This window comes from Chelonia mydas, chromosome 8, assembly GCF_015237465.2.
Source record: "Chelonia mydas isolate rCheMyd1 chromosome 8, rCheMyd1.pri.v2, whole genome shotgun sequence".
NCBI classification, from domain to species: domain Eukaryota; kingdom Metazoa; phylum Chordata; order Testudines; family Cheloniidae; genus Chelonia; species Chelonia mydas.
The window spans coordinates 59673723-59699809 of record NC_057854.1 but is presented as its reverse complement, the minus strand read 5'-3'; the positions used below and the strand labels follow the sequence as shown (position 1 = coordinate 59699809).

The window sequence follows — 26087 nt, the reverse complement described above, 5'->3', positions numbered from 1 at the left end:
ATTTAGGCCTGAAAGTTAGGTTAATGACGAGATTTCCCCAAATGGAAATGTTCTCATTATTTTTAAAAAAGAAAATAGCTACGGTATATTTAACATTGCTCTGTGATGGTGGCACTGTGTTAATGAACTGTACTGCTTAATGTATGGTAGGTCAGCGAGAAACAATCAACACCTAATTAACTGCATGATCAGCTTGCTGTGTCTGTGCCTGCTAAGGCTTCAGAGACTTGCTCAATAACATTCTACATTGGAGAGGAACATAAAATGGTGGCTGTGTCATAGTTGCCCTTGCAACAGTCGGGGAAACTGTTCTATATTTAAGGATGAATACTCAGAAAACAGGATGACAGCTCTTTTCAGCTGCCTGGCAAAAAGTGCCTCCTAAATAAGGAGGATAAATGTCAACTTGATTGTTAATGCTTTTAGTTTAGCATTTACTAATTTTCTGTGTTAACTGGTATCAGAGATAAGGATTTTTAAACTATTTAATCTTGACAGCATCCATTTAGCTGGTTGGGTGACCTGAATTTAACTTGACATACTTATTAATCTCTTACATTGTGTTTGAATATTTTCCATATTTATCACTTCAAATCTTTTACTTTTGTTCTTACCTGTTAAGTAAACAGTTGAAGAATAAAGAGGGAGAATTGACTACTAAGGTTACAGATTTTTAGATTTCATTTTCTTTCTTAACAGTAGTCCTTAAACTGATAATGATTAATGTGGACATACACTTCTGAATGCTGTACGCAAATGGAAAGTACATCTAAACTAGCTATTCAGGTGCTATTACTGACAATGATAAATACATGAGGTCAGTGGTTTGTTCTTGCTACCATTAGTTACTGTTGTTATGAACCATATGACCTGATGAAAAGCATTGTGATTGTTCATCCACTAATGAGGAAAGGGAATCCAGAGAGAAATCAATTGCCATGTTTCCAGTTAATAGGACTAAGCTCTTTAATAGAGAAAAGAAACAAACTCTGAAACCTTTAGTCGTTTCTCGACAGACAGAAGAGTCTCTGCACTCGAATATTAAATAGACAAACCCTAAAGTTTCATTCTAGAAAGAGGAATTTTAAATGTATCTTGAGTAAAATAACCATAAGATGAACATGTTTTAGGCCAAAAAATAATGCTGATTATTAACTGAAATTTGTCATAGTCCTTCCTATGGACCGTTTTCTTTCCCAAGTGTGAGGAATGTTGTATTGTGAATGGCCCCCCTCACTGCACTACTGTAAGCAACCCCACTATGGGTATCAGTTATGGTACATTAAGCCCTTTCAGAAACTTGGTAGTGTGCTCCTTGTACCATGAACTTAGAGGCAATCATTGTAGGTGATCTCCCTAAAACGTAAACTGGTCCATACCCACTTCACACCAAAAGCGACACACTTGTAAGATTAGCAAGTCCTCCCTCTTGGAGCATGGTTTTATTAACAAAAAGATAGTTTCAGACTAACCCACATGAAGGAGAGGGCTAGGGAGCTACTGAAAGCCATCTGCTGTAGAGGAAGCTCTCACAGTCACTAAAAATCAGCCTGAGCAGAGGCCAAAAGGAGCTGGACTAGCAGCAGCTGAGGACACATGGCAGATATAGAGTAATTTCTAACAGTGAAAAGAAAGCAGACAGGATCTCTCAAATAAAATGGTGAGCAGGGCCTCTGATTTACAGATATCAAAGATGGAGTTGGGGAAGCAGGGGAAGTATCCAGAGAATGATAGGCCTATGATAATGGCTATGGGCTATTAAGTATGGAATACCCAATACAGTGAAGGCAGAATGGATCTTACAGCATGTCATACAGGAGGAGAAACAGTCAAGTAGAAGAGACAGCTAAGAGATAACACGGAAGATGTGCCACTGCAACCACTATGCAGCACCCGGACACATGGGCGTGATAATCCCACACCTATTTGCATGAGAATGTGTGTAGGCTGAAAGTAATTTACCAACACTGGAATTTGTCCAGGACACACACTTATCATTCCTGTTTGTGCAGTGCGTGTCTTGGGATCTCTACAAAGCCTTTGCAAACTAAGGGGGTTACATTTGCTCTGAATGCTGGGACCTCAACACACTATGCTTCAATACAGTGCTGGGGCATTAGGTCGGTACCGATGGAGAAGGACACCTACAACATCAGCAACTCTCCCTGTAGCACCTAGGCTTCTGTTGGAGATCTCCCAAATGCATACAGATCACCAATGCTTAGTTTGTCAGATTGGACATGATCACAGCCTAATGTTTTATATTGGAAAATATTGATTTAAAAGAGACTCGAAAAGCTTTAGTTATACAACAGAATCACTTATGATTTAGTGTGTGTGTGAGAGCTTATAATTAGTTTAAACATTAGAACATGTTACACTCAGCTGAAAACTCGTATCTTATATTATAATTGGGGGTAGTGCCACTTCTCACTAATCCAATCCATGACCCAAGAGAAGGATTTTTATTCTGTTTATCCAAACTAGCAGCATGCCCTGTTCCTTTAATGGACAGTTCACAGTAGTCCATTGTTTCCCCTCTAGACTTTATATATGAAAAATTTACAAGAAACATTTTTCATTTGGATACGTTTGTTTACGTCACCATCAGGCCCTCGCACAACAATCTAATTATGAAGGGGCAAAAGCTACACTTTCAACAGTGCAGTGAACAGGCAGATCAGGTGAATCTGCCAAAATGTGAGTGGCACGAAATATAGGCCTATCCATAATAAATGTCGTATGGTGCTGTGAAAACGCAAGTCATGCAGAACTAATCTAGGTGTTTATTTTCTACCATCTGCACCTGGCTAGCCAGATTTACGAAGCTGTTACCAACATGACTTAGAAAACAAAAGCATTCCATATCTCTCCTTTAAGGTTTAACAAGCTGCTGTGTATCTCACTTTATTAATCCAAGCGCATTTGGGCACCAAATGCACAGTTGCTTAAATACGCCTGGATACAATTACAACTATCCTTGGAGCCTTCTGCAAACTAATGTATTTGTTGTGTAATATGCATGTGTTTCTCTTTACACTTGAGACTGTTTAGTTGATTAACTGGGCAATGCGCTGAATTTTAGCTTGTGAATTACAGAGTTTACAATACGGTGCGGTAACTACCATTCCAAACCTCAGCACTTTTATTTCTAACATGGATGGTGGCTTCTCTTGGATAGTGGTGGATGTTGATGAGGGTGTGGAAATAGTCTTCCCTGGCTGGTAGGAGAAGGACAAGAGGCAGCTAATTTTCCCATGGATTGTGATAAGTGAGTGGGGTCATAGGTTTCTTCCCCGTAATGACTTTTTAAATTCCAGACAGACTGCGGTGAACTAAAAGTGGCTTTCAATTTTTTGACAAAGCTGAAATTTTCCACCGGGGCGGAGGGTGGAAAGTATTTTATGTTCAGCTCTAATATCCGCATAAGAACAAACTACCATTCTTTGTAAGGCAAATTCATCCATTGGCTGATTTCTTCTGTTCTTCTTCTTTTACCATTTGAAAACATTAATAAACCAGAAGAAAGTTTCTTCTGCTAAATCCTTAGTGTCTCTCTTTAATGTATTAATGAGTCATTGCTGTCAGTCTGAAGGCCTGTGTTTCAGTTTCTGATAGATTTCTGATCCAAGAAATCTGGGATATGAATCCCTTTCCATGTGCATGTAAACTATTTTCTGAGCTTCATCAAAACAGGACTGAGTTGGTTCTTGAATATTCCTGATAATAGCTTCCCTTGCAGGACTATCAATGTTAATCTGAAAAATAAAACAATATTAAAGAAAGTTACAACAAAAATACAGAGGACAAAAATAGGGCACTGCAAAGATGAAGCTTGGTAGGCTGCAGTCTATGCCTTGCATCCATATGATCAACTTTGGTACCATGTTTATATGTTGAAAAGGAGCTACAGGAGAAAAGTTATTAAGAAAAATAAAAATCTAAAGTATTTAAAAATCTTGGTATAAAAGTGTTCACCTCCCCCCCCTTAGTTAGGTTCCTATATCTGTATTTATATATCTAAATGGAAGGCCTGTTTTTCAGATGTTCTGACCACCTGAAATCAGTGGGCACCATTGGGTGCTCATCACTTTTGAAAATCAGGCTACTGAAGTCACAGTATATTGTACAACAGAGACTGTACATCAATCCTGATTAGGAAATGGGTTATTGTGTAAGAGACTCAGGAGTCATATGGGGATTTGAAGTGGATGAGTGGAAGGTTTGTGGATGTCTAAGACCTTAATGTACTGGTGCTGTTTACCTTTCTGATAGAAAGGTACTGCAAATAAGAGTTGAATCTCACCATGATCTAGGAGATTGACCAAGGCAATTGCAGTTCAACAAAACATTTTGTAAGTTAGATTTGCTCTATTAAGTTGCATTTATTAGAGACTGAAAGAGCTGGAGGCATGTGAATTAATGAGTGTAACCGTTGATGTGTGGAGACCTTGCTGTACTAACGGTGTTTTTTAGGTGCAATCTACTCCTTCCTGAATACTACTGCATTTTTTTGTTTGTTTTTTGAATACAGACTATGTTGAGATTACCATCAGCTTCCATTTAAAAAAGTTTCAAGCCCTCATGTTTGTTGAGAAAAACTTGAAAACAGGAAGCAAGCGTGATCCCAAAGACTCAACCAGAAGGCAAATGAAGAATTCACAATTTATTTAAAATTTTTTATGCTGATCTCATGATTTTGAGACCTGACTCATGATTATTCAATGCTTGAGGCTGGCAACACTGATCAGCAAATGGGAGGTTATCCATCTCTGAGCATGTGTATTTTTTTTGTACATTTGTGACTGAGTTTCCTATAAAAGCTCAAATGAAAAAACAGCAGGCTGGCCAATCAATTCCCCTCACCCCCAAATCCTAAAAACAAAAAACCCCTCAAACGCCTCATAATTTTTAAAATTATCCCATGAATTTTTGAGCCAGTCTCAAGAATTTTTAACTTGCAAGGCTGACCATATTGTTGTTTCTTAATCAAAGCTGTAAACTGTCACCCTACTCCAACCTTATCCTGGCATCTGAGGGCATGGCTACACTTTCAGATGTAGAGCACTGGGAGTTAAACTAACCTTTGGAGACCGCAGCAGGGAAAGCACTGCCGTGTGTTCACACTGTCAGCTGCAAGTGCAGTGGCGTGGCCACATTAGCAGCTCTTGCAACGCCACAGAGAGCAGTGCATTGTGGTAGCTATCCCAGGGCGCAAGTGGCTGCAGCGTGCTTTTCAAATCCGGAAGGGAGTGGTGGAGTGTGACAGGGAATGTGTTGTGTGTATGTGGGGGGACAGACTGTGTTTTGGGGGGCTGAGAGTGTGTCAGCATGCTGTCTTGTAAGTTCAGACAGCAGCAGACCCTGCCCCTGGTCTCTCTCTCTCTCTCACAAACACACACAAACGCCTGCCTTTGCAGCAGGACCATTTCTCAGTTATGGTTTGCTTTGTCCCGGAGCAGAGAAGCATGCCGGCTGTCAGAAACTGAGCTTTGAAAGGGGATATCCGCATGCCTGCAGCTGAGTTCAAAACAATGAGAAGAGTGGCCACTTGACTTCAAGGGATTATGGGACGTTTCCAGAGGCCAATCACAGCGCAGTAATGCAACATGTCGTCCACACTGACACCTGGGCATTTAAGCCGGGGCGCAGCGAGCTTTATACTTCTCATGGAGGTGGATGTCCAGGAGCCCTACGTGCCTCGCCAGTGTGGACACCTCGGGAGTTAAGATGCCTGGGGCTGATTTTAATGCACTCTAACTTGTAAGTGTAGCCAAGGCCTTAGAATCAAACTGGGTTCTTTCTAGCCCTCACATCTCCAGCAATTTGCATTGTGCATTTGGAATTTAGTTAATAATTCTCTTGCTGATGCACGAGCCAGAAAAAAATCTAGCGCGCTGTGTTGGACCTGCAGTGGTAATGAGTAAAAAGTAGATTAGATTTGATTTTTGTCAGTGAAGTGAGAAGATATGATTCTTAAGACACCTCGAAATGATCTGCTGGATGTGATGTTTATATAGTGTTTTAATAGAAAAGAACCACACTGTAATATTAATCCCTGTTCATACAGCCAAATCTGGTCTGTTTTTCCAAAAATTTGTCCATGTTTTTATTAGAGGATTATTAAGGATTGATTTATTGAAGTAGCTTAACCATTTGGGATGAATTACTCCCATTTTTCTTACTTCTCCAGTGCTTTTGGGAACTTGATGGTCTTTTAGCATGCTTCTGCCATCTCTTAAAAGGGATGGAACTGGGTAGAGATCTCACTTAATTTCCAGGTACTTATGGAAAGACTGGACTAAGCAAGGGTCATGTTCAAAGTCTACTGGTGTTTGGAAAGACTCCGTTGGCATCAACAGGCTTTGTACAATCCTCTAAAGGAATGGAAAAAACCCCAGGACTTTAGTTCTAGACTCTGTTCTGGCACTGACTCCCTCTGTGGCCTGGGGCAAAGAATTTTACCTATCTGCCTCAGTTTCTTATCTGAAATGAGGTTAAAAATACTTAATTACCTGCTTCACAGAGATGCTGTTAAGATGATTAATCAAATAAACATCTTACACTGCTTTGTACAGTGAGTGCCACTGCCAATTATTTATTGCTGCATTTTTTAAGCTGCTGCTTTCAGTTTCAACAGATACCACATGCATGTTTTTAATATAAACAGGGGTGTGCGCACACGTGTGAGGGAGGGATGGAGCAGTTCTTGCAATGTTAATTCACCTCTTTAGGCGCCTGGGGCTGAATGTAATTTTTAAAAATTCTCCTGGCCACAGAAATTCTTTTCCTCCGTGATTCAATCTTCTTGTAAGTTTCACATGCAAGCCAGAATTCAATGTTCTCATCACTGTATTCTGTCTTCAGGTAGCTCTTGTAGATTATAGGTCCATCTGAAAATATTTTAGAAGTCAAACTTTATAAACTATAAATGATAGCATTTAGGAAGATAATTGTCAAACAGATTTTGCTTAGCTCTGAGTGGAAAAATGACTAGATAAGGATTATGGACCAGTTTTGGTACTTTTTCTCATGTTGAATAGTTCCTCACTCCACAAGAAATCTTACAGAAGACAATTGGGGTTACTCATGGGATAAGGTGCTACCCATACTGACCATGAGTATCTGAGACTACTTCAGGGGTGCTTCTTCGTTTTGTACATGCGCAGAACTCCCTTAACATCAGTGAGAGCTGCACATGTGCAGAAAGAGCAGAATATCAAAGAAAAAATTTCCTCTTCCTGTGGTTTAAAAACCACACAACAAATATGCATGTTATAAGGCTGATAATTATTTTAAAAATTCAGTTCTACATCAGAGTGAAAAACTTCTAAACATCAAAAAATCATGGTCTAACTGGAAAAAAGGGAAGGCTTTTATTTTTTATTTTCCATTTTTTTCCCCTGTCATCAAAAGGAAAGGTGACTTTTGTTGCTGCCATCATTGTAACTAAGAAAGCTGTCAGTGTGCTTTCCAGCAGATAAAAGGTTTTGCAAATTGTGTTCTCTACCCTTAATGTATACCAGTACACCTTTGCTATAATGAACCCTTGGGGATCCAAGCCTTTTGTTCAACATAGTCAGGGGTTCGTTACAGCGAAAGGGGTGGAGGGAGACAGAGCTTCCGGGGCCATGGCGGGGAGGGTGAGTGGGATCCAGGGACCATGTTCGCTATAGCTCAAGGCTTGCTATTGCAAAGGCATTATAACGAGGGACTTCTGTACTTTGTCCAAACATCCCGACTCCCACTGATTTTTGGCTTCACTGGTGGTAGCAATTGTTGGAAGCCTTAGTACGCTATACGTTAAAGAACAGCTTCAAGAATTTAACACCATGTCATTTACACCTGCTCTGAGCAGCAAGTGATGATGCAGTGGCTAAAATGGCTGCAGTCATGAAAATGTTGAGGTTTCAACCACTGTTACCACTTGCTGAGCAGCACCTTTGTCAGCAATGGTGAGAAATATTTTCCAGTAAAACCTAGTGAAGGCAAATACTTTAAGACCAACATAGCTCTGGGATAAGCAGTTGCAGCTCCATTGACTTCAAATGAAGTTTCTCACGGTTCGTATACTTGGCCCTTTGCAGGAACCTGAGAGCAATGTGGAGATATTTCATCAATGGCAAAATCTACATTTTGTGAGTGTTTCATAGCGCTCTAGTTCTAAAAGCAAATTTCTCCAGTGGTGCAGATCACAGAGTTTTCTGGTTTCTGCAAGAGATGTCAGCATGCCACAGGCTGGTGGTGGTGGTTACAAGCAGTAATGCTGCTTGTGTGTGATTTCTGATATTTCAAATTGCCTCTCTATAGCACAGTGCATTCCAGAGCTTCCCTTGCACAGTAATACTCTATATTGCCCCCACTAAAGGCTGTGCTTTTATAGCACAACCTGGCCCTTGATTGATTGATTTTTTTTTTTTGCTTTTCAATGTATTCATAAATGATCTGGAAAAAGAGGTGAACAGTGAGGTGGCAAAGTTTGCAGATGGTACAAAATTTATAGTTTTACTTATAGATTTCCTCCAGAACTTCAAGCACCACTGCCCATCCATCAAACTCTCTTGAACACTCCCATACTAGCACCAACTTCCTGGACACCATGATCAGCCTTACAGATGACTATATACAAACTCCTGGATCCAGCAACCACCCTGAACACAGCAAGTAGTCTGGTATCTACAGCCAGGTACTCAGTTACCACAGAATTTGCTCAGAGGAGAAACTGCATGATATGCACATAAATGCCTTCACCAAACAAGGACATGCCACCAGAAAAATAGATCACATCATGTAACGGATCACCCAAATACCTTGGGAGAACCTGCTTCAATACAGGGAAAAAAACCCAACCCACTGAACTTACACCCCTAGTTTTCACCTACCACCCCACACTGGAACCCACATGGGATATCATTAAATTACAACCCATACTTGAGGGGACCACATCCTGAAAAATCTTTCCCAAACCCCCTCTTCTGGCTTTCAAACAAGCTCCCAACCTCACCAAGATCATTATCAGAAGCAAGCTTCCCACAGACCAGGACACACCAGCTCAAACGGCATCATATCTTGCCATAATAACAAGTGCAAACCTGCAAACATATCTCCACTGCTACAATGATCAATACTCCACAGAACACACCTTTCAAGATCCATGGCTCCTATATCACATGCCTCTGTTAACCCATGGTACACCTCAACTAGCATATCAGATGTCCCAAAACAACTATGGGGGTGAAACCAGACAATCAATACGCTCTTGAATGAACTGTCACCAAAAATGCCCTATAACCCATGGGTGAACACTTTTTACAAAGCGATCACTCCATGTCTGACCTCTCAGTCCTCATCTTCAAAGGAAATCTGTGGAACACCTTTAAAAGATGATCCTAGAAACATAAATTCATAACTTTGCTGAACACTTAAAAACCATTGACTTAACACATATGCTGGATTTATGGCTTATTACAACAATTTGTAACACCCCCTACTGCCTGCTAACCCTTAATGGCCCACTTCATTTTAAGTGGTCTTCTACAGCACGTGTGAATCCCTTATGGTTATTGGTCTGTCCCAGTTTGTATTTAATTCTCCAGGCCTGAAGAAGAGCTCTGTGAAGCTCAAAAACGTGTCCCTTCCCCAACAGAAATTGGTCCAATAAAAGATATTACCTCACCTACCTTATCTCTCAGAAGCAGGGCCGGCTCTAGGCATCAGCAAAACGAGCAGGTGCTTAGGGCTGCACATTTCTAGGGGTGGCATTCTGGCACCGGCCATGCTGCCCCAAGGAATGTGCCCCAGCTCGCCTCTGCCTGCTCCCCTGAGCACGCCGCTGCTGCTCCGCTTCTCCCCCCGAGGCTTGCCATGCGTGAAACAGCTGTTTCATGCTGCAAGCCTGGGGAGGAGGGAGGAGAAGCCAAGCGGCAGCACGCTCTGGGGAGGCAGCAGTGGTGGAGCAGAGCAGTAACGGGGAGCGGTTCCTCTACCCACCCCCCGTTACTTCCTGTGCTCCCTCCCCACCCTCGCTCACATCCGCTCTGTCTGCTCCCCTGAACGCGCTGCCTCTCCTTCTCCTGAGAGGGAGGGGGGAGAAGCGGAGCGGCGGCAGGCGGAGCAGAGGTGAGCTAGGGTGTGGGTTGCAGGGGGGAGCCACAAAACAATGGATGGGGGGGAAATGCAGCATGCCTCGGGGAGGACGCAGGCCCGAGATTTGGGGAAGGGGTTGGGAAGGGGTGCAGTTTGGGCGGGGGGGGCACAAAAAAAAAAAGCGGGGGCAGCCAAAATTTTTTTTGCTTGGGGCGGCAAAAATCCTAGAGCCAGTCCTGCTCAGGATACATAGTGACTAATTATATTGCAATGGGCATCAAGGGCATTAGTGGTGAGTGATTTGGCATTAAAATTTTTCATTTGCTTTCCTCTTTAATGGAGGTCAGTAACCATAAAACGCAGTGAATGGAGATATTCCAATGTATCACATAAACTCTTCCTATCCACACATTTCTAAGAAAGCATTAGATAGCTGCTGGTAAATTAACTCTGCTGGATTAAAAACATACAACTACTTACATTTAGTAGTCATCAGCTTTTCAAAAGATTGGGACCACTGTAGCACTTCCTCCAATGACACTCTTTGCAAAAGGGGGAAAGGTTATTGTGGGATTAGAGTTGTAGTTAACTGCGTGACTAATGCTCGGTTTAAAAATAAAGCTAAATTTCATTATCTAAAATACAGTCACATAATTCAGTGAATCTATATGCATTTTGCTCTCTACAAGTTCATTTTTGGATGTTTCAGATCTCATGCCTATAGTTTTGAAGAAAAGATAACTTGCAATAACTATGGACCCAGTTCTGCACTAAATTACACCCATACAGCTCCCTTTGAAGTCAATGGAAATTGTGTGTGTAGGCAGTGCAGTACAGTACTTCAGAATGGGAGAAGAATAAAGAAAGCATTAACAGTTCAGACTGTCAGCTCTCTGAGGCAGGGGTGATTATGTAAGGTTGCTCTGTGTCTAGAGACCCTGCTGTAGTTCAGGACTTCAGGTGCCACTGCAATGTTAGGTGATACTATTAAAGTCCCTGAGTATGATAACAAAACAATGTAAAAACAATTTCTTCTCCACTAACACCTTCTACATTTATCATTAGCTGCGAGGTTGAGCTCTGAACATTATGCAGTAGAACCTCAGTATTATGAACGCCTTGGGAATGGAGATTGTGGTTATTTCAAAAGTTTACGACTGAACATTAACTTAACACAGCTTTGAAACTTTACGATGGAGAAGAACAATGCTGATTTTAACCATCTTAGTTTTAAATGACAGTTTCCTTACCTTGTCAAAAATGTTTTTAAACTTTCTCTTTATTTTTTTTAGTAGTTTACATTTAACACAGTGCTGTATTGTATTGCTTTTGTTGTCTCTGCTGCTGCCTGATTGCATACTTCCAGTTCCATATGAGGTGTGTGGTTGATGGTCAGTTCATAACACTGATGCTCATAACTCAGAGGTTCTATTGTAGCTGATAAATGATGGAAAGACTAATAGAATCTTGACTGCAAAAGACACTCAATCCATTTCATTCATCTACTTGTTTGTAATTTAAAATTAATCACAGTATTACTAATCAAGAGGATTCTTAGAGGTGACTAACAATGGATTGTTTTTCTTTTATGCTCGTTATTCTTACGTGGCAATTTCCTGGGTTTCTAGGGGGTCTTCCATTTATTCTCTTAACTCTTAGTTCTGTGAAAGACAGGCATCAGAGAGAACTAAACATCTTGAAGAAAAATAAAGTTATAAGGGCCAGATCCTGCACTGGTGTAAATCAGCATAACTTTATATATACCACCTGTGTCTCCGGGTCTTATAATTTTTAGTATCCTACCACTGGTAACTTGAAAGAAATGCCTATGCTAAATGTTCATGTAAGAGATTGGAGAAAAAATGCATTGTAATTCATTAGGCTCTAATCAAACTGGAGAGGGAGTTTTCATTCTCCCTTGATCCTTCCATTTTGGCATCAGTTTCTGAATCCCAACTAAAGGCACTTAATTACCATAAAGTTCAAGAATAATCCATATTTGATTAAAAGCAGTATTGGTTTGTGGATAGTGGGTACTAATGACTGATTTGTAAGCCTGCTCTGCACAGCAGCTGTTTGCTGGTTTTGTAGTCTAGTTTGTGGTGATTCCTTAGGTTTGTTTCACCATAATTCTAAGAAGGATACCACTGCCGTGTCTTACGGTTTGTTATAGCAAGCCAATCTTTTCTGGGCAGAAAAATGAATGTCAGTTACTCAGCGCATTTCTGGATAGTTTAACTCCTATTTTTGCTAGAAATTTTGCAACCACCGAACTGTGGTCTCAGCTCTTCTGTAATTTCTGGTCACACAGTTGGTTCTTGTTCAAGTAAGGCTTTTCTCATGCCTAACTGACCTCCTCTTTACATAAATACTTGAAGTGTGTGGTTATGGCAAGAGAGGTGGCTCTGCAAAAGTTGCATCTTGCTCCTGTGAATGCTTATTCGTTGACAGAGCTGCTTCTGAGTCATATCTGCTGTTACTGACACAGACACATTTTTACTGTTGTCAGCATTGTCACTCTTATACAGAATAAGTGACGTTCTTGTCTGTCTCCCTGAGCGCCAACAAAACTGCCATTTTATTTCCATTTCTGAATATTTGCTTCTAGTGTTAATCTGTGAAGCAGAGCAAACACAGCCTGATTTTAGTTACTCTCCATGGGTAAGTTAACACTTAGGGAAGATGATGTTTTACTGTAAACTGAGGAAATATATGGAAGTCACTGAGGGGGGAAATGGGTATGGGCTATGAAGATGTTTTCCCCCTACTTTTGTGATTATAACCCCACTTAGTCACAGAAGTTGTATCAGTAGGATCTTCTGCAGTGAGAATCCTTTTGCAGAGGGAGAAGAACTGATCATGTCGTCACTATGCAATGTATACTGCACAACTAGAAAAGAAAAAGTACTTAAGGGACCATGGCGCACTGCAGAAGGCCTGGGACTGGGAGTCAGGAGACATGACTTCTATTTCCCACTCTGCCACTGACCAGCTGTGTGACCTTGGGCAAATCGCTTGATTTGTTTTCCCTCCCAACCTTTTTCTGTTTTTTGTATTTAGAGAGTCCCTGCCCCGATGAGCCTACAATCTCTCACTGTGTTTATACAGTGTCTTTCACAATGGGGTCCCAATCTTGCTTGGTGTTTCTATGTGCTACTGCAATAAAAAATAAATACTATTACTAGTAATAGTGAGACTACTGGCTCAGTGAGGCTGTTTTGGATGCTCATGTATTATTCTGTGGTGGTCTGGAAGCCTACTTTCGCCATCTCTGACTCAAAGAATACTTTCAAGATAACACTGAACAGCACACTGATACCCTCCCACCAACAGCACAAGAAGAACTACTCCCCATGGTCTCCTTCTGAGGGTCGAAATGACCGTCTGGACCTATACATAGGATGCTTCCGCCGACTGCACAGGCAGAAATTGTGGAAAAACAACATCACTTGCCTCATAACCTAAGTCATGCAGAACGCAACGCCATCCACAGCCTCAGGAACAACCCTGACATTATAATCAAAGAGGCTGATAAAGGAGGTGCTGTTGTCGTCATGAACAGGTCTGACTACCAAAAGAAGGCTGCCAGACAACTCTCCAATACCAAATTCTACAGGCCACTTTCCTCAGATCCCACTGAGGAATACACTAAGAAACTGCACCATCTACTCAGGACACTCCCTACATTAACACAGGAATAAATCAACATACCCTTAGAGCCCCGACTGGGGTTATTCTGTCTACTACGCAAGATCCACAAACCCGGAAATCCTGGACGCCCCATCATCTCGGGCATTGGCACTCTCACTGAAGGACTGTTCAGATATGTGGACTCTCTACTCAGACCCTACGCCACCAGCACTCCCAGCTATCTCCGTGACACCACTGATTTCCTGAGAAAACTACAATGCATTGGTGATCTTCCAGAAAATACCATCCTAGCCATCATGGATGTAGAGGCTCTCTACACAAACATTCCACACACAGATGGAGTACAAGCTGTCAGTATCCCTGATGATGCCATAGCACAACTGGTTGCTGAGCTCTGTGACTTTATCGTCACGCACAGTTATTTCAAATTTGGTGACAATATATACCTCCAGACCAGTGGCACTGCTATGGGCACCCGCATGGCCCCACAATATGCTAACATTTTTATGGCTGACCTGGAACAACGCTTCCTCAGCTCTCGTCCACTCATGCCCCTTCTCTACCTATGCTACATTGATGACATCTTCATCATCTGGACCCATGGGAAGGAAACCCTGAAAGAATTCCACCATTATTTCAATAGCTTCCACCTCACCATCAACCTCAGCCTGGACCAATCTACACAGGAAGTCCACTTTCTAGACACCATGGTGCAAAGAAGTGACGGTCACGTTAACACCACCCTACACCGAAAACCCACCGACTGCTATGCCTACCTTCATGCCTCCAGCTTCCATCCCGGACACACCACACGATCCATTGTCTACAGCCAAGCGCTGAGGTACAACCACATTTGCTCCAACCCCTCAGACAGAGACCAACACCTACAAGATCTTCACCAAGCATTCTCAAAACTACGATACCCGCACGAGGAAATAAGGATATAGGTACACAGAGCGAGACGTGTACCCAGAAGCCTCCTGCTGCGAGACAAGCCCAAGAAAGAAACCAACAGAACTCCACTGGCCATCACATACAGTCCTCAGCTAAAACCTCTCCAACGCATCGTCAGTGATCTACAACCCATCCTGGACAATGATCCCTCACTTTCACAGGCCTTGGGAGGCGGGCCAGTCCTTGCCCACAGACAACCCGCCAACCTGAAGCATATTATCACCAGCACCTACACATCTCACCTAACTCGGAAACCAATCCATGCAACAAACCTCGATGCCAACTCTGCCCACATATCTACACCAGCGACACCATCACAGGACCTAACCAGATCAGCCACACCATCACCAATTCATTCATCTGCACATCCACCAATGTAATATATGCCATCATGTGCCAGCAATGTCCCTCCGCTATGTACATTGGCAAACTGGACAGTCCCTATGTAAAAAGATAAATGGACACAAATCAGATACTAGGAATGGCAATAAACAAAAACCTGTAGGACTTGGGTACTTCAACCTCCCTGGACACACAATAGCAGATTTAAAGGTAGCCATCCTGCAGCAAAAAACTTCAGGACCAGACTTCAAAGAGAAACTGCTGAGCTTCAGTTCATTTGCAAATTTGACACCATCAGCTCAGGATTAAACAAAGACTGTGAATGGCTAGCCAACTACAAAAGCAGTTTCTCCTCCCTTGGTGTTCACACCTCAACTGCTAGAAGAGGTTCTCATCCTCCCTGATTGAACTAACCTCGTTATTCCTAGCCTGATTCTTGCTTGCATATTTATACCTGCCTCTGGAAATTTCCACTACATGCATCTGACAAAGTGGGCATTCACCCATGAAAGCTTATGCTCCAATACATCTGTTAGTCTATAAGGTGCAACAGGACTCTTTGCCGCATGTATTATTTGTACACTTTTTAAATCCGTTTGTCTTGCAAAGTGCTAAGGAGAGCTGGTTGGTGTTTGTTTTTTTCCCCACAAAAAAACTTGACTTTACTGAGACATCAAAAACTGGAAATTTTGGACTGAAAGATTTCAATTTGGAAATGCCATTGTGGTACTTCATGTGAGCTGTATTTCGGTTGCCTCATGTTCCAATTCTCTTCTATGGGTTGGGCTCCCTGGCTATAAAGCACCACAATCTCCTCTCTTGCTGAGCAGTTGCAGTGTACATAGGAATCTATGGCATCATGGGAAACATAAATTGGCTGGAGAACCTGTCCAGCTGAGAGAACTGGGGGTATAAGGCACAATTTTTCAACCTCTGGCAGTGGGGCTGAGTTTAAAAAAACAAAAACTAACCCCCTCCTCCCCCAACATCCTGTTTTTAAATTCATCCCAGGTATAGCTCCATTGACTTCAGTGGTTACACCAGGGGTGAACTTGGACTAGATCTCTGTAGGCCTGAACAGTTCAAATTAAAACAATCCTATTACTCATAGCCTAAAGACACTGCGAATATATTGAAATTGATATACTATGAAGAAACAGCATGAATAACAGGTGATCAATATGTGCAGCCGTGATGACAAAATGCATGGGTAAATATTCAGCATAAAATTGTATAGTTAGCCCTCTTGACTTTTTCAGTCAGGAGGCTAAATCCCTTCATACCTTGTAGGATTATGTGACTGCAAAATTATAGTACTACTTACTTAGAAGTGATCCCATTTTCGTCTTCTCTGAATAGCTTACAAAGACAACAAATATTTGGGCTCATTTTCCTAAATAAAGAAAACATGTGAGTTTTGGAACCTGATATAGTACAGCAGGTGCACTTGAGTCCACCCTGATTTTAGAGGTCTGACCAGTTCCAACCGTGTTCCTCGTTTTACATATAGGGAATATAACTGGAATTGGTCAGACCTCTAAAACCAGGATGAACTAACTGTTTAAATTCACCCACTGTATTTATGAAAATATTTGACAGGAATGAGGCATTTCCACTCATCTCAGTGGAGATTTGGCACCTGGCTCTTAAGCATTAAAGAAAAGAACAATTGAAAGACTTTTTTTTTTTTTTTTTTTTTTGAATGCTTGTTAAGGGCCTAACTGAAACATATAAAGTTATTGAATTTTTAAGACTTGTTCCTTTCGTGCTTTTTTAGAAAAACATGAATATAACAATTCTCTTTTATAAAATGAGACATCCATAACTCCATAGTCCAAGATACGTGACTCTAGAAAAGCTTCTGTCTCGTTACAATCAACTGCAATGCTATCCCTAAATTTGACACTTCCCTTAACTTTTTTTCAGGGTTTTATGTTTTTCATTTGCTTTTGTTGAGAAGTAAATTATTCCTCCTCTCAAAATGTTTTGAGGGACACCCTATAAATATGCCTGAAGAGTTTTTGGAGATTTGGGGCCTGACTCCAAGTACGTTGAAGTCAATGGGAATCTCTCCACTGACTTCAGTGGCTTTTATATCTTGTATGTAAGAGCTCAAGATTTTGATTTAAACTTTGAGTTTGTGAGTGAATTATTGAATCTCCAAGACAAATGTTTGGGACATGCTGAGTCAATATTAATCCGAATTATTGATCAGACCTGGTAAACTTGTTCTGACATATGAATCCTGTCAAAAACTATGGGTACTCTGTGTGTTGTTGTGACGAGGAAATTAAGGAAATATCTATCCTAGAAAATTATTTGTGAACTGAAGAAAGTCTTCTCGTTTTTTATTTATATATTTTTTTTATTTATTTGTCCAACTCCTCCTCCTTTAAGCAATGCCTTATGTTTTGAAGGCCAAATTCTTCAATAAATTTTATATATAATGTTGTTTATGGAATGGGTCTTTCTGTAAAATGAGTTTGTGTATATCAGTCTAGAATTAGATTACTACATTGTAGTCCACACCAATAATCATAATAATAAGATCTCTTTTCAGTCTAGTAATTTAAATCTACAATTTGGTTCAGATTAGGGCTTGATTGGCCTACACCTATCCTAGGTCTAGACTGTGATTTTATATTGGAACACAAAATAAGGATGGTGCAGAGTTTCACTGCCCCAGGGGACATTCTGAACTGTGGAATCCTTAAATTCACCTCTTTTTAGAATTGGGCCATATCCTTAGAGCCTGAAATCAATGGAACTACATCAGTTTAGACCATCTGAGAATCTAGCCCATTAAGTTTTCTACCAGATATTAAAATGCTTACTTGCAAAGCACCATAACAACTCTGACTGATAATACTATATGACGCCTTATCCCCCAAAACTGAAGAGAATGCATGCCAATAGCCTTGAGATGGCTGCTCAAATTCTCACAGCTTTATGGCTTTGCATAGTTCCCTGTGTGTAATATATGCTCCAAACATTGCCCACAAGCAAAACCCAAATAATGTACTCAACAGAAACCCCCACTGGAATTTAAAGCAGACTTCAGGGGGAGTTGCTGGGTGCTTAACACTTTAAAAAAGAACAAGCCATGTTTTTAGGTGCCTAAATATGGATTTAGAAGCCTACCTTCAGGCCCCCATTTTTGAAATACTTAGCTGTAGCCTTTATCTGTGCTGTAATAATAAAAAAAAAACGTTCATATCCAGATACATTTGTACTTTGGATCATTGGAGTGGAACTCATGCATAACCTAGGGGGCTTGATTTTAAAATATAAGGTAGTCTACATTGCTGAACTCTTCATTAAACCAGGAGTTGATAACAAATATTTTTTCTTCGGTTGCTGTATGGAAAACTCCATTGTAAAAGGAGACTGTTTTGTTCTTACTGGAGAACCATATGTCAGCAATGATAAACGCTTCAAACAAATACTGTGGCCTAGAGCTTACCTACATTTTGTAGTTCATGAAAGCAGGACTATGTTCTCTGTTCTTCCTTTATTTGAATCCTCTGATAATACATTAGATAACAGGCAAAGAAATACAATGTACTTTTTGTAGCACTATTATATGAATTCCATATTTTCATGTGAATTTGATGTTTTTCTTCTGAAGCCTTGTCTGCACCGAGGATTTGCGTGAGTTTCAGCCGTTGGTGCTAGCAATTTGTGTAGCTGCACTGGTGCAACTCATAAGGTAGACAGGGTATGCTGCAATAAACTATGATTTACTCTGGAGCATCTTATGCTAGTTTCAATCAAGGAACGATCCACTGGTACAAAGAGTGGCTTCAGCTGTCTACATTAGGGGTCACATCTGCTGCTGCCCTAAATTGCAGTGTGGCTTCACTTACTCGAACAGAGTATTATACTAATGTATACCATGCCATGATCTGGCGCTAGCCTGTTGACCAATGGCGTTACACTGATGGCAGGCTACCCATGGCTGTAATCAGAGCAAATCTAGAAGGTAAGAAAGACTTGAGTCATTCTTTGAAAGCTTCCATTATGTAGTCTGGTTATTTGCTACTTAGCAGCTTATGTAGTCATATAAATCTGTGCAAAGTGTGCACATTAGGATTTGGTAGCATTTCCCCCCTCTGTTCATAAGTGTAAATGACTAAACAAGTGCAAGGTAGCAAAGAACTGGACCCTGAGTTTTGCAATTTTATTGATTTATTGCTTTCTTTTAGATCACTGTATTTTAGTACTCATGGTAATTGTGTCAAACTCGAGGTTGAGGTTCTCTGTCCATAGAATAAGCACAGCATGGGCATCTGTGTTTAGTGTTTCCCACACCGCTCCTACCATATGCTCTGATCTGTCCTGGAGAGATCACTTCTAGGTAATTCAGTCTCTATCATGCTCAGCAGTTGGCCTTTCTGAGGCTAAAAACAAAACTCCATTGAGTTCATGAAGACAGAATTTTACCCTACATTGTCAATTGTGAGGCTGTTCATAAATTTAAAACGTTTTTTTTCTAAATATTTTCCTCTTTTTGAATTATTAAAACTTCTTTCTATTTCATGTTTCCACTTTGTCCTGGATTGGTTTTTGGATTTAACTTTAATATTTTTAATATTATATACTGCATTAAAAAAAACCTCTTGCGCTCTCTCTCAATAAGCTTTTTACACAGTTTGGAATTTTGTATTTTTAATAAAGAATGGTTTATCCCACTTGGTGCTGTGTTTGCATTTCTCATGCAGTTCCAAGTGCTTAGCTCTGTAGAAGCGTGGCTGTCTGGGTGTCATGTCATCTGAGAGTCTGTGGTGGCCCAATCCTGTGAATCATTGCGTGCCCAAAATTAGCAGCTGGGCTTAGCACCATTCAGGAGGTGGCTCTGGGTTTTTATGCATCAGCATTTGTAGATCCCACTTCTCATTCAGAAAGGTTTTTACAAAAATAAAGAGTCCCTAGACTGCTCACCCTGATATTCTGCTCCTTAGCCCACCTGCACTGCTTATCTCCAATAATTAAAAGCAGTACGTGATCAAATTTGATCCTAATACTTTCATTCCCTATCTGAGCCCAACATTATTACTGTTCGTAATAAATTTCACTTGTAGGTTTTCAGCTACTGTATCAACACACAAGTCAGTTTATAGAATTACATTCAGAAACAATATGAACATTTCTTTGATAATGCTTTTAAAATGCTGGATTGCATATAATCCGATTCTAAAAACAAGGATAAGATTAATGAAATATGCTACCTTGGATTAATGTGATGACAGAAATGTGTAAATACTCAAGACTGTTGTGATTTAGCACAGTTCTTCTTCATCAGGTTTCCCTTTTCCTTCATAGCCCTGCCCCACGTATGGACCTGCAGAGAGAGACATACACGCTGGTATACTTTTTGTTTTGTTCTGGACTAGCCCAAGAATACTGTATACTGTTGAAATTCACATGAACGTAACAGTTATCAAAGGGGTCAATCTTCAACTGGTGTAAATCAGCATAGTTCTATTGAAGACAATGGAGCTATACTCACTTACACCACTTGTGGATTTAGTCCAGAATTGTGTTCAAATTACACAAATCTGTTCCTTGGTTTATTATAAAGCTCTTCCACATAAGTTCATGAAAAGTATTTTAGCATGTAGGATTGTGCATTTCCAGCAGATTTCATCACCCAAAAGGCAAATCGCAGGGCCCTAGCTGAATTAGTACAATATATGAATGAATGAAGTAGTCCCCCACATTCTGAGAATTAATCACACTTCTGATAGTAAATGAATCTAAGATCTAAAACTATTCACAGATGGAAAGGATATGAGTAATTTGCTGAACAATCTAAGTCTGAGATGACTGTAATTACAATGATCTATAATGAGAGAATATCCTGTCAAACAGAAAAATGTTTTGATAGATCAAAGAGAAAGGCCTTTATTTTGAATGAAACTGTAATGTACATTACAGTTTCATTTCAAGCATGAGAAGATTATGCCGTATGAGGTTGTAAAGAAGCTATTTACTTTTTTAGTATGCAGCTATTTTGGCTGTACAGTGAAGTCTCCATAAAGAAACCTTTATGATAAAAGTTTAATTGCACTCTAACCTCTCCCTTTTCAGTTTATTGCATAAAGTTTTATTGATCTTACTATATTGAGAATTTAATACAGAAGAATCACATAGGCATGCATTTGTCTACACATTGTACATATTGAGAAAATAGGTGCTGTTGCCATTGTAAGATCAGCTTTAGAATGGCAACCAGTATGTGTGGGAAGTATATCCTGGACAGAAAGATTATGCCCTTATCTCTACATTCCCTGTTTATGCTGAAGGAAATACTCCAATTTAAATTCTGAAAAGAGTTGTGCATAATCTTATACTTACAGTTTTTTTTCCTTGGATTGTCACCCCCTTTTTAATGTTTCATTTAGTAGTAGCACTTGGCCAGAGGGTCAAGTTTCGAAATTCCATCCTGAGTGTTTTTCTTTATATTCTTCTAAAGTAAAAAGTCTTGTCACACTCTGGTTGTATCCACACTGTGTGTGCTGTTGCCCGACTCCTTTCGTGCAAATATATATGCAAACTGTGTGTGTGGTTAATATGAAGGGGAAAAAAAAAGTTCCATTGGGCTCCTGATACACCACTGATAAAAACAGGCTGTGTATTGACACTATTGTCACCTCTGCAATGATGAACTGAAAAAAAAGGATTTCAATACAGTAAAATACTTCAGGTATTCTCTGACAGGGCCAGTTTTGTGACTAATATTTTCCATCTCTTGATCAAATGACACTGTACAGAAAAAGTTAGAAACACACTGTTGAAAAGAGATAAGCATCCCATCACTGAAAAATGGCGCATTCATGTTATAAAGTTGCGATCAAGAAGTGATTATCTCCAATTGTTTTGTTAGTCTTACTTTTCTGCTCTAAAAGTAAGTTCTCTCTGAGTTCCTTAGTACGATACGTGTTTTACATGTGCATTTTCAATCAACTTTAATACGTTGCATGGTGGTTGACTCTGAAGCACTATGTTAAAGTAGGACTTGTTTTTACATTTTGTGAGGTCCTTTATCATCGTTATCCTAGTTGGCAAGAAGGGTATGTCGTCAGTGCAGAGTTAGCTCAAGTTATCTACACTACATCTCGAGTTCGCCTAAGTCAGATGAGAATGGCCACGCTACAAAATAACACTTGAGTTGCTATGTCCACATTGGGGCTGCACTCCCTTGTGTGTGGTGCTAAGACTTCTGGGGCACACCCCATAGTTCATAGTGCTGTAGTAAGCTGAGCCACTCTATGAATTCTTTCCCAGTGAATTGTGGGAGGACTTGCCTGTTGTTCCTGCATACACAGGGGAATTGTGGGAAGTCATTGGAAGATTAATGGTACTTGAGTGGCACCAGCTTGTGTCCACACTACAGAGTGGTCATGTTAGTAGATGATGAGTTGTGGTTACTTGAGTTTTAGCCTGAGTTAGTACCATATAGGAATGAATGAAGTAGTCCCACACTTTTCAAGAATTAACTGCCTGGGGTGGTAGATTCTCCCTGGGTTTGGCTTAGCCACCCCTGCTGCCCTGAGTGGCATTTTGACCCTGTGCTCCAGAGCTCTCGTGACGTTGGGGTGGCGGGGACCAACCTGAAGGAGTGGCTCTGTGACCTGCCACTTGGCTCCACCACTTCTACCATAACCACTGGATCATCAGAAGGCTTATTCAGTCCCCCAAGACATTCAGATGTGCCCTCCCCTACTGGTTTCGAAACTCTGTTCTAGGAGGTATGAGAGGGACAGGGTGGCAGATTATCTTGAGTACACTCAGGGTTTTGACATGAACAATTGAGTGAAACAGACACTGACTTGCCAAAGAGTTTTGAGAGGACCGACCCCACCTCCACGTTTAATTTTTCATTGGATCTTTTCTTCTCTCATCTCCCCACTCTTTTTTGTTTTACTTAGTCTCTTGTAGGCAAAACATGACTCCAGTTCATTTAAGTTAAAGTCAAGTTTTCAAACCATAATCATTTAGTGTGCTAGGCCTATTTTATTGCAGATGACTCTGCCAATGTATGGCCCTTTGATTTGTATAAACGTGTACATCTACCTGGTCTGTTCCAACAGTGATTCTGCTTAAGAGGGGGGCGGGAAAGATGGCTCCAAACCTGCAATGTGTAAATTGGCAGAGAACCCTTGGCAGATTTCCACTAACTTCAGTGGGATTCTACATGGACATAAAGGTCTACCTGTATGGAACTCATTGCACTACTGGGACCTCTTTTTACAAAGAGGAGAATAAAAATCTTCTGAGAGTAAGTATTTCATGATTAGCCCACTTGTGTTGGAGAAGGGAGTTTTGTGGGGAGAAAAAGGAGGGAAATGTCAAAGATTCAAGTTCAAATAAGCTTCATAGAGGGGTCTGAACCTGCTGGTGTGCTTATCTGATTAGACATTCTGAACCTTTCAAGATTCACTCTCCTAGTGAAACCCCTTTCTGATGCATTCATTATAAAACAGTATTTTCATTCTGCTTTTGTTTACTCTTCGTACCTTTCCATAAGCTTTACAAGTACAGTGTCATTTAATTATTTTTACACAGATCTCTGGACAAATATTTGTGCAGTGTAACTTGAGCTCCTTATTTGCCAGAATAAATCATAATGATGCATTGCCCAATTTTATTTGCATGCCTGATCAAAAATAACATGTATTTGCACAAGCTGCAGGTTACAGAGGATCATGAATTCCGAATTCATAACTAGAGTAACATGAAGAAGCAGGCAGAATATGAGTGGAGGCGAAGCACCTCACCCTTACAATTATATTCAGAAACCTTTAATTAAATAATGTTGAGGCAGTGGAACAATTTTACCAAACTTGCTCAACACAAAGCACAATTAGGCTGTTTAACCTTCACCAGTGAATTTAGACTGTCACTCAAACATTTCTGTGTATAATTAATGTTTTCTAAATAGAAAAATATTTTACAGATCAGAAGAGGTTAAATATCTTATTCATCAAAAGATTGCAATGTCCTGAATACATTAATACCTAAACTGGAACCCTAACTGACTTTAGAAAGAGTTACATGTTTTTTCACTAATGACTAAATGTTGTTACCACCTAAAGGTTCCTTGTTGGCTTACATGAAATGAATGTGCTGGTCTCAGTCCAGTTTCTAGTGGACAGTTGTCCTTTTAAAATTACATCCTTATATTGGCACACATTGACACTCCCATTGGTGGTCTCAGTGGAGGCCCAAGATAGGAATGGGAATATTGTTGTTTATTATTTCTGTTTGTGGTAGGGGCCTGGGAGACTCAATCATTGACCAGAACTCATCCATTGTGCTAGATGATATACAAACCCACAGGGAAAAAAAGGAAGTCCCTGCCCTAAGGAGTTTACAATTTAAGCAAAAAGAAAAGGAGTACTTGTGGCACCTTAGAGACTAACCAATTTATTTGAGCATAAGCTTTCGTGAGCTACAGCTCACTTCATCGGATGCATATTTTCCACGAAAGCTTATGCTCAAATAAATTGGTTAGTCTCTAAGGTGCCATAAGTACTCCTTTTCTTTTTGTGAATACAGACTAACTCGACTGTTACTCTGAAACAATCTAAGCAGAGACTCAATTCCTCTTTTAAGGGCACTGGGAGTGTAGACTAGCCCTTAGTAATTTTCAGCTCTTTGCAGGCTGGGTAGAAACACTGCCCCATCTCAGGTGATTTCAGTTCTCAGTGACTTTTAGCAGGCAGGGCAGAAACACAGTCCTACCACAACTGATAATCAGCTCTGATTGGGCATTTCACATAACAAAAAGACTCCTAATGAAGTTTGTTTAGTTCTATACTTTCAACAGTGGGCAAGAACAGATTAAACCAATCTAGGAAGGACTCTTGAGGGTACAGAGGGATCCTCCTTTTATTTTTACAGGGCTCTGACATTTAAGCCACTGACTTAATGAGGTTCTTTCCACTGAGGGTGACAGGTTAAGCAGAGTCCTGCTTTCCTACAATAATAACAACATTGGTAACCATATTTCACTGCCCCTGCATTCAGTATTAAGGTGATTTGTACCAAACACGAGCCAAAGTTGATCACTTTTTGCTGAATATGAGCAGGAGCAGGAGCAAACTATATTTACATAAACACCCAAGTCTCTCCCCCTCCCAGCTAGCTGTCAGGGAAGCATTCATTCAGACCCTGCTTATAAATGTAAGCTATTGATTCGTTCATATCTGCTGAAACACTGCAGAAAAGTTGTAATTATGTCCAACCTAACCTAAAACTGGAAATTCTGGGAATTAAACACCCAACCTGATCTCCTGAGACTTCTAGAACAAAGAATGTAGATAAACGGAGTTTGGATAACCATCCAGGCTTCTGGATACTTCCTTAAACTAATCTTCGCTAGTTTTTATGTAGGTAAATTACACCATTTTGTCTGTCCTTTTGTGGTCATTATCTGTTCCTTTTTTGCAGAGAAGGCAAAAACCCTCTCCCCACTCTTTTCCCAGGAAATAGTTCACTAAAATCTTTCTTCCCCCTATTTTATATTAAAATAATGAATGTGTCTCCTGCTGAAGTCTGTGGGAGAGGATCAGAGTAAAATTTGTTCTGAAACAAGTTTTCATGGGCTCTCTGTAAATTTGAGTAATCATGTCTGGAGACTGAAAACAGATTTAACTTGGAGACAATCAACAACTGTGTACCTGGAAGCAAGCTAGCTGTTTGTAAACCGTAGCTGCAGATGGGCAGACCTCAGAGTTCTGGCTGAACATAATGAATCCCATCAGGCAGAAGCAAATTTTCTCTGGAGGATCTAAAGAATCCTCAGCTGTTCACACTTTTACAGATGGTGGTCACTAACTCTTCCATACAGTGATGATGTGTGGTCTCTTGTGGATGTAGGTGCGATACATCAGCCCCAGGCAGATGCCATAGCATAGAGTATTGTGAAGCCAGAATTATTATATTGTGCAGTACATTGTGCAGCTTAACTTTACAATAGGTTCTTTGGACTCTTGATCACAGCCAGATTCTGACCTCAGCTCAATGCAAAGAGGCCATTGGCCGCTCAG

At 40.5% G+C, this 26087-nt stretch overlaps 1 protein-coding gene across 1 annotated transcript; it reads right to left on the bottom strand.

Annotated features, from left to right (window-relative positions):
- Positions 1-945: 945 nt before the first annotated feature.
- On the bottom strand, positions 946-21563 carry RGS13 (regulator of G protein signaling 13). The gene is made up of 6 exons (XM_007062983.4): positions 21391-21563; positions 20262-20374; positions 16358-16426; positions 10567-10628; positions 6727-6893; positions 946-3758 (listed from the first exon to the last, which is right to left on the bottom strand). The coding sequence occupies exons 3-6, from the start codon at positions 16420-16422 to the stop codon at positions 3585-3587; spliced, it is 468 nt and encodes a 155-aa protein (XP_007063045.1). The 5' UTR covers positions 16423-16426; positions 20262-20374; positions 21391-21563; the 3' UTR covers positions 946-3584.
- Positions 21564-26087: the final 4524 nt, after the last annotated feature.